The following is a 9,298-nucleotide window of genomic DNA, read 5'->3' on the forward strand; positions in this document are numbered from 1 at the left end:
CAAAAAAAAAAGGGAAGTTAATAATAAAATCTGCTACAATGATATCTTGTATCAGTAGATGTGTAATAAAAAAGAAAAATCTCCCCAATCTGTTCTGTTAGGAGCCTAAAACTTTTTCTTTTTGGGCAGGGTGAGGAAGTAACTAATAAAATCTGCTACAATGATATCTTGTATCACTAGATTGTGTAATAAAAAGAAATTTTGGGCAGGGTGAGGAAGTAACTAATAAAATCTGCTACAATGATATCTTGTATCACTAGATTGTGTAATAAAAAGAAAAACAGAACCAATCGGTTCTGTTAGGAGCCCAAAACTTTTTCTTTTTGGGCAGGGTGAGGAAGTAACTATGCTAACTCGTGACCATAGTTATTTAATTTTCTGGATTAATTGTGAATTGTTCATTCGAATCCGAATCATTCCCAAAGATCTGGTAAATGTTGTGGATTTTTTTTTACCATTATTTAATATCGTGAATAATTCATCCGAACCGGAAACCCCTCAGTAAGACCCAAACCCTCTTCTCTCCCCCTTGTCTCTAAGGTCTTTATTTTTTTTTTAGGTAATCACACAAACCACACCAATCCCCAAAAGGTCAATACGTGAATCTGAATTTGCTAACTATGCTCATAACACTATTTCTATATGCGTTCGATTAGGAATAGCAAGAAAATAAAGATTAATGGAGCTGGGTTCCACCCTGCCCCTATATTTGACCACTTCATGCCCTTATCTTTGAAGTGATCGATTTATTGTCAATTCAAATTAAGTAAAAGTAAATAAAAAGAAACTCATAAACTAAATAAATAAAAAATTAAAGCACGTAAAAAATGGAGAAAGTAAACAAGAATCAAACTAGGTACAATATGGAGGTAAAAAATAAATTAAATCAAATGGATCATGTAATATAAAAAACAAAAACTAAATTAGTGTCAATACAATAAAAGAAATTTACATGTACCAAGGACACTCTCATAAATAAATATCTATCACATTCTTTTTCAGTTGAGGAGATTTAATAATAAGGATAAGGGGAGGGTTTCCTATGTTGCTAGTGTGGGTAGAATCTTGCACCCCACTTCAATGGGTTTCCCATTCGCCAAATGTTCTCTGAGGGTGCGCTATAGAGAACATCAGCCCTTTTCCCTCACCTTTGTTTCATGAATAATAATCCTAAAAACAAAAAGGGGCACTGTTCTCGTGCCCAGGCACATGGGAGTGGATGCAATGACCACCCTCCCTCGGCTGCCCATGTGTCTGGATGCGCTGCGGCAAAGAGAACACTCTCCCAAAAAAATAAATGTTATAGAGGAAAACCGCAAGCTAGACTAAAAGGGCAAAAATGTAAGATTTATTCGGTGAACATGTATAGACACTAGGACAGCAAGAGGGAGGCGATACAGGGAAGCAAGCAAAGAAAGGGCAAAGACAATTCACCAACCCCAACTAACTTTCAGTCTTGGAGTTCAAGAAAGTGATACCAATCTTAAACGGTTTCACCGAGATAACCAGGCAAATCAGGCGGTACAAGCGAGGGCTTTTTCCATCTTCTTCATCGTACATGGCCCATATCTGTCTCGGCTCTCTGATCTGTCTTTGTCGAAATCTTGATAATGGGGATCAGGAACGATTATAGAGAAATCCAGGTTCAGCTTTGTTCGTCTGCCACTCATCAGCGCTACTCACATCTGTAGCTGGTCTACGGAATTTTCGCCTTTGGTTTGAACCATTGACTTCTCAGTTGCTGCTTCAGGGGAGGACTTCATCTCTTTCATTTTCTTAAGGATTTCTGATCTTTCCTCGTCAATGACAAGCTTTTGGGCATCAAATGCCGGTGCAGAATCGGACGATTCACCGATTCGATTCCTGATTCTTGAAACTATTTGCGCTGGAGAACTTGGCATTGTGCACAAAGGAGCAGAGAGGAGCTCACGGTGAGATTGGAATCTCTCTCTCTCTCTCTCTCTCTCTCTCTTTCTACTCTGCAATGGTAGTTTACCTGAGAGCCTATCGAGTCACAGACCCTCTCAACGACAAGGTCAAGGCGTGCCTTTCTGGCAGAGACCATTGCCAAACCAGCTACAACAGCAGCGGCAGCGAGCACACCCATTGCCTCTCCGACCCTGTCCACATCTCAAGGTGATTCCTCTCACTCTCTTTTGATCATTAGACCTTTTATTATAGAATCTTGTTATTGTACCCTGCCCCCGACGTTGAAAGAACCTGTAAGTTTGACAAACAAAAATTAGGAAAATTGAGAATACAGAAAAATGTGAAATTGTGGAAGGAGAAAGTGAAAAGATTATACTATCAACCACTGCGTCAATTTTTGAATGATGTGTCCTAGTTCATCATCAAATTCTTGATATATATTTTTAGTTGGTTCTGGACTTGCCTTCAATTTTAGACACTGAACCATTCATAATTTCATACATGTATTACAGATTACAGGATCACCAACATCTGATGGCTAGAATGTGGTGCAATAGAATATGAGTGAAATTATAAACTAAGAGCGAAAAAGCACTTACAGAACCACAGGACAAACCAGCCACTGGATGTGGCTATCAAAGGGAAAGCCCAATGAGGAGACTGCAATAGTTTTCTACATATTATTGGATTGCAATGTATCCTTTTAAAAGATATACATTTGTGGTTTTTTTTTTAAATTTTCAGGGGGAGGTGGGGGGGACTGTTTGGTGGGACTGTTCAGGACAGATTCTTGGCATTTCCTCCAGAGCAACACCCTATTGTTCTACAAATTGGTTGAAGTAATTTGGATAACCTGTCAAAAGCTGCTGAACTGGCAAATGTGTACCACTATGATTAGATAAATCTTAGGTTTGTATCTGTCCCCTTCCACTTATCTGGTATTTCTTGTATCGCCTTTTTCTTTCCTGTCCATGATTTGAGATAATTGTCTTTGTTAATTTACCTTGATGCGTTCTGGTGTTCATTAGGGTGTTTCGTTTGGGTGGATATGTGAGCCATTGCTGCCAATTCCGATGCTTCAGTCAGTGTCAAGTGCCGGCTAGGTGTTGATGATCATGATTCTTATGATGAACTCTGTAAGTTGCACTATTTTTGTTTTTTGGCTTTCAGATAACTTTGACAGATAACAGATGTTTCTAGTTCTCAGGTTTTTCAAGTTTGTCTGATGTCTCATATTACTGTTGGATAACTTCATGCGCCATTTCCTTTTTAGTTTTTTCATAGGTTAGTGATTTGCAGTTCCCAGGTTTGAGTGTTCCTTGCGTGAGGTGGAGATTTAAATATCTAGATTTTAATTGAACTGCTACTGGGGGGCTTCTGATTGATAAGCTAGGTGTCTTTGCATCAACTTTCAAAACAGTAGGCCAATTTAACTAGCAATCGGAACGCCATTTTTGGGTGCGGAAAAACTTAAATTTCACCTGCTTCTCTTTCCCAGCCTGTTGACGCAGCCTAATGGGGTGATCAAGGCAGCAACAAACTTTGCTACAAGAAGACTAAATATTGAATTTGAAATTCAAAAGTCTAAGAATCTAATCCATCATAGAGTTTCCAATTACTCTTGAAGAAAGAAATCTGAACAAAATGCATGCATTTCTCACATAATCCAACCATGCCAAGTCGAATGATCAAGATCTAAGCTCACTAATATTCTTACAGACCTTGGTGGGAAGCCAAATGGACTCGTGAAATTTTGGTCAAGTTCTAGGTGGAAGGCCTAGTTCTTATCCTTCTTCTTCCTCTATCTTCTCCAAGTTTCAAGGTCAGATCTCATCTTTCCCCTTCCCTGCGTAAAAAAGTTTTTTTTTTTTTTGAGCTGCTATTATATTCTCTAATCATTGTCATCATTCTTCTCAGTTTCAGATCTAATTTTAGTGCTGATATAGCCTTTAGTTCAGTCCATCGATTCCAAGTTTTGTTGGCAGTTTTCTGCCTAGTTCTGATTGCTGTTACAGCATTGGTCCACCTTTACTTTCGATTTTGTGCTAGTTACTAATTTCTGATCTACTTGCTATTTTCTGTCCACTTTGACCCTGCAGATGGTGGACCTCAGTGCAACAGTAAGGTTGTGACCAAGTCGTCGTGGGTTTGACTGAAACAGCCTCTCCGCAAAGCGGGGGTAAGGCTGCGTACATTAAGAACCTCCCCAGACCGTGTAGTGGCGGGAGCCTCGTGCATTGGGTACGCCCTTTAAGCCCTGCATGACAACACCTATGTTTTGGGCCACGTTTCTATTCCAGAAATAACTTTTAGTGTTTCTGTTTCTGTTTCTGGGCCAAATTTCTGGGCAAAAAAAAAATGCATTTGGTAATGCATAGTAATTTCTATTCCTGGGCAGAAACAGAAACAGAAACGTAATTATTAAACGCAGTAATTTCTATTTGTTATATCAATGAGTTACTAATTTAGCAAGTAGTTGAAAATAGAAAGTCAAATTTAGAAACTAACCGTTCGATTAACTTCAGATTTTGCTGAGCTATCCTACACCCTCACTAGGCCACTCAACCTAGGCTTCAACCAGATTTGATACTCTTTGGACTTTGTCTCAGAACCATGGTAGAACTTAATGCAAAGAACTCTTACCCAACCAATATTCATGAATCATTCAGCCAGATCACTGATATTACCGTGATCTCGGCGAGTTCTTGTATCATGGTCCAGAGTGTTGTGTGATCAACATATTCCTTTTAAACTTAAGAAAAATGTTATAAGACAGTCATACGACCGGCTATAATGTATGGTGCGGAATGTTGGGCAGTTAAGAAACTTCATATAGATAAACTCGGTGAAGCTGAGATGGATGTATGGTAAAACTAGGAAGGATAAAATAAGGAATGAACAAATTAGAGCTGATATGGGAGTAGCTCCGACACTTGATAAGCTGCGAGAAAGTCGTTTGAGGTGGCATGGCCATGTACAATGGAGGCCTTTAGATGCTCCAGTGCAGAGGAGTGATTTGAGTCAAATTGAAGGAGCTAAGAGAGCCAGGGATAGACCTAAAATGACTTTGAGAGAAGTGGTGAGGAAAGACATGCATAACTTAGGCATTGTAACAAGTATGACTTTGAATAGAGCTGATTGGAGGGTAACGATCGATGTAGCCGACCCCATTTAGATGGTATTAGATTGAGTTGAGTATTCTGGGAACAATCTCTCTGCGAAAGTAGGGGTAAGGCTGTGTACATTGTGATCCTCCCCAGACGTAGTGGCGGGAGTCTCGTGCACTGGGTACGCCCTTTAAGATTGAGTTGAGTATCATCATCTAGATTACATGTTAGTTTGAAGCTTTCTCATATCCCTAATCCTTTGCACTTTTTTTATTTTTATTTTATTTTATCTCTTGGTTGAAATATTGTCTCTAATTGATGTGGGATTATGGAAAACCTATGAGTTCCTTTTGCACACTATAGTGTTGTTTCTTGAGAAGTACGCAATATTCCATAGCCAATACTACAACCAACATTTTTTGAACTAGACCCCCGCTAGATTGTATGGGGGTTCTTTAAAGAAAACAGAATCGTTTGTGATGATTCCCTACCATAGCCACAGCCCATGGCTGTTACTAACAGGCTTAGTCTCCTATGAATTTGCATACCACATTTTCCATTTTAAGAAATTTGAATGTTGGAGACTTGGATTTTTTCCTCACCAAATACAGTTTCCATATTACATCTAAGGGCACAAGCTTGCATCTCCAAATGTGGGAGTTCCCCAATGGCATATATCGAATGTATAGAAAAATTTAGCCAAAGCCTTGAGGGCGCCTAAAAGGCATGCTTTCGAGAAGCACCAAAAAAGATGAGACCATAAGGGTTTCATAGATGGAATGCAAGAACTATTCTTTGCTATGGAAAAATCCTGAATCATGCCTCCTCTTCCACAGTCTTGGACATTATTCTTTCTAGAGTTTCAGTAACTTGGATGAGAGAATGGAGATAACAACCTGTGAAGATCTTAGATTTTTTTTACCCTTTTTTTTTTTTCATATCTATAAGGATAAATATAGAGTCATTATCAGTAGCAAACTTTCATTCATGCTGCAATTACATAAAAATAGTTTTTTTTTTTTTTCATGCCGAAAATTGTTCTTGCTAGTTTTTGGATTGTCGGTATTTATGTGCCTAGGTAAAACTGAGAGATGTTTGTTTGTGTAAGCTACATTAGTCTTCACGGTCAATGTTCCGAAAGCTTCAATTGAGTCCACTTGCTACAAAATGTAATCAATAAGAGTATACAACATTGGAAACAGAGGCCACAAATCAATCCAATCCACAAGCCCTGCACCAAAGTAAAGTTATCAGGAGCATTATCTTTTGACATTTCATTGAATACAACCCAGGATTTAAGCACAAAGAGAGCAGAACCAGAGATCATGAAGTCATGCCTTCATCCATTTGGATGACAATGTAGCTAGTTACTTAAATTGGTTGGCTCACCTTTGTTTGTAGGCCGACCTTAAACCCAAGGACGACAGAAATTGGTGTGCCAACTATATAGAAGGCTGCAAAGTTAGTCAATGCCCCCAAATGCTGCCAACCACATCCTCTAGCCACCCCTGCAGTCAGAAGCATCAAGATTTAACCAATGATATTATTCATCATATTATGGAAGCTATGAAAACCACCCAAAGTTATAGAAAGTTTTCTTGACTTTAACCTGACAAAATTCCTTGTGCTGAGTCTAGTAACATTGAAATTGCGAGTAAGGGGGTGATAGAAGCAAATTCATCCTTTAATAAAGAGCTATTACTGAAGAGGCTGGCCCATAGATTGTGAGCCACGATCAGAGATAGACTAATTGTTAGAGCAAGAATAACGGAGAGCTTTGCTGTCACTATCATGGCTTTCTTTGCATGATTGATATTTCCAGCCCCAATCTCATTTGACACGCGAGTGCTGTAACAGTAAAAAAATCTCAATATTTCAAGTAGGTTATGATGAAAGAAGTATATCCAACAAAACACTATTTGCAAATCCCTACCCTGCACCAACATTACCTCACAGCTGCACTCAGCCCAGAGATTATCATATATGAGACAGTTTCTGTGATCACACTGCACAAAGTACCCCAGAAACATTTTTAGGCTTTATAATGTCTAAAGAGTATATAGCATTAAAGGATTCTAATCTTACCACAATGCTATTAGTGCAGTGCTGGTTTCTGAATTCGGCATCAATCCGGCGAGTAATACCAGAAGTTCAAACACACCGAACTCCAAGCTGGAAGAATAAACTCAAGAAAGAAAAATTATTTTATAAAATGAATGGACTACCAAGGTATTATTATAAACTAGTTCATCAGGAACTCAGAATGTTCAATACTTCCTAAAGCAGTATACTGCAACAAATTTTAAGACTACTTGACTTGGCACTCATCTCAGTCAGTATTTTTTTTCAAACCCAGATCACCTACCCGTACGTGAATGCTTCCTATGTTTTTGTGATGACACATGTTCTTTTGCTTTCATAAATGCCCCTCTAAGCAGTCTTAATGGCAGAGTATGGAGGGACATTTATGGAAGCAAAAGGGCATGTGTCATCACAAAACCGTATGTGAAGCGTTCATGTACGGGTAAGTGATCCGCACTCTTTTTTTTTCTCCCTAAATGAATCTTATTGGTGGAACTGACCTTCTGGTGCTTATTTGAACATAGAAATTAATCTGGAAATAGATGGAATATTGAGAGTAGATGTCACTTTACCACACCATCACTGCCGAAGAGATGGCCAGCCTTATGTTGGGAAGCAAATGATGGATGGACTCCATTGAAAGCCCTTCCAGTGTATGTTTGAATTTCACCGAATACTTCAGGTAGAGAGCCAACATGAGAACCGATAGCCATAATGATAGTCCTGCTGCTAATGGTGCTCCTTTGAAACCAAGAGGAGTGCAGTGAACTAATAGATATGTTAGGCCAATATGGATGCCCAATGGAACCAGTGAACAAAGAATAAGTGGTTTAACAACGCTCTGTGTCTGGAGAAATCTGAGGATGCATTGTAAAAAACCATATGCAAACAGTCCTGGAATCAAGCACTTCAAATAGCTGCTGGCAACTTTTGCTACTTGATGATCTTGATGAAGAAAAATTAGTATGGGTTCTGAGAAGAACCACGAAATAGATGCAACAACCGAGAATATGAAAGATATGATTGTCGATGATTGTAAGTAAATTCCTAACATTCTGTGAATATTTGCTCCATATGCTTGCCCACAAAGAGTCTCAAGTGCTCCACTCAGACCTGTCTGAAAAACAATTGTGATGCTTGGTTAGATCAAAGAGGTTTGTTCCTTCATGTTGGCTCTACAGAGGTGTAAAGTGAAGAAAGAAGAAACATTGACAATATGGTGTAGTATTATGATTTATGATGAAGTTACCAACCGTGAGTGCCAATCCAGTAACAGTTGCCCAAGAGTTGGCCAAGGTTGATCCTGCAAGCTCCAGTGCTCCAAAGCGACTAGCAAATATCACCGACACCAATGTGATGAGGTAATATGATAAGTTAGTAATGACCATAGGCACAGAGATAGAAGCCTGTTTCTTGGCTTCCTTCACATCTAAGACCTTCCTCCATATATTTTTTTCTCTCTGACTGTAGTGTTCTGATAGTGTAGTACTTTTGGAGGTTTCAATTATAGTAACAGTAGTAGATATTGGACCCTTTTGTGTCTCAAGTTCTACTGGAGTAATTTCCAGCTCCATTATTGTTGTTGGTATAGACATGTTCAGTTCGTCTTTCTCCTCTTAGATTTTTGTCTGGAAACCAAAGTTACAAGTCCTTTGTGCACTCAATGGAAAAATTTACTGGTATTTTCCTAATAAAATTTTCTGCAAAAGCCAAATAAATAATTCAATCAGTCATACTGATGGCATTCACATCCATTTTTTGGGTCTTTGAACAGGCTTTATCTACTTATGTTGTGGGTTTTATTATCATCCAGTTACTGTTGCAGCAATTCAATTAGGAGAATATATATGCATGCATTTGCTTTATATTTAAGAACTGTCTGATCAAGATCAAATAGTTATTTTGTTTTTGATAGGTGATTAAATATTTTGATTAACTACTAGGAATGCAGAAATCCAGACTTAACTTTTGCTATCCATAATCAATTGCATGCATACATAGTTATCCCCTCTCTCAATCAATATCCGCTAAGAAACTAATCAAATAGAAGATGCATAACTCATCAAAATCCTTGCCGAGAAAATAACAGAAGGAATAGAAAGATGATTAGTGGGCGAACCTTGGTGCAATGATTAAGTTGTGCTATTGCAACCTGTTGGTTGTGGGTTCAAAATTTGGAA

General features: G+C 38.6%; 1 protein-coding gene across 1 annotated transcript; it reads right to left on the minus strand.

The window, feature by feature from the left end:
* Nucleotides 1-6,059: 6,059 nt before the first annotated feature.
* Nucleotides 6,060-8,751, minus strand: LOC122642446 (protein DETOXIFICATION 18-like). The gene is made up of 7 exons (XM_043835921.1): nt 8,372-8,751; nt 7,691-8,235; nt 7,122-7,208; nt 6,986-7,042; nt 6,646-6,884; nt 6,426-6,544; nt 6,060-6,267 (listed from the first exon to the last, which is right to left on the minus strand). The coding sequence occupies exons 1-7, from the start codon at nt 8,711-8,713 to the stop codon at nt 6,163-6,165; spliced, it is 1,494 nt and encodes a 497-aa protein (XP_043691856.1). The 5' UTR covers nt 8,714-8,751; the 3' UTR covers nt 6,060-6,162.
* Nucleotides 8,752-9,298: the final 547 nt, after the last annotated feature.

Source organism: Telopea speciosissima, chromosome 10, assembly GCF_018873765.1.
Source record: "Telopea speciosissima isolate NSW1024214 ecotype Mountain lineage chromosome 10, Tspe_v1, whole genome shotgun sequence".
NCBI lineage: Eukaryota > Viridiplantae > Streptophyta > Magnoliopsida > Proteales > Proteaceae > Telopea > Telopea speciosissima.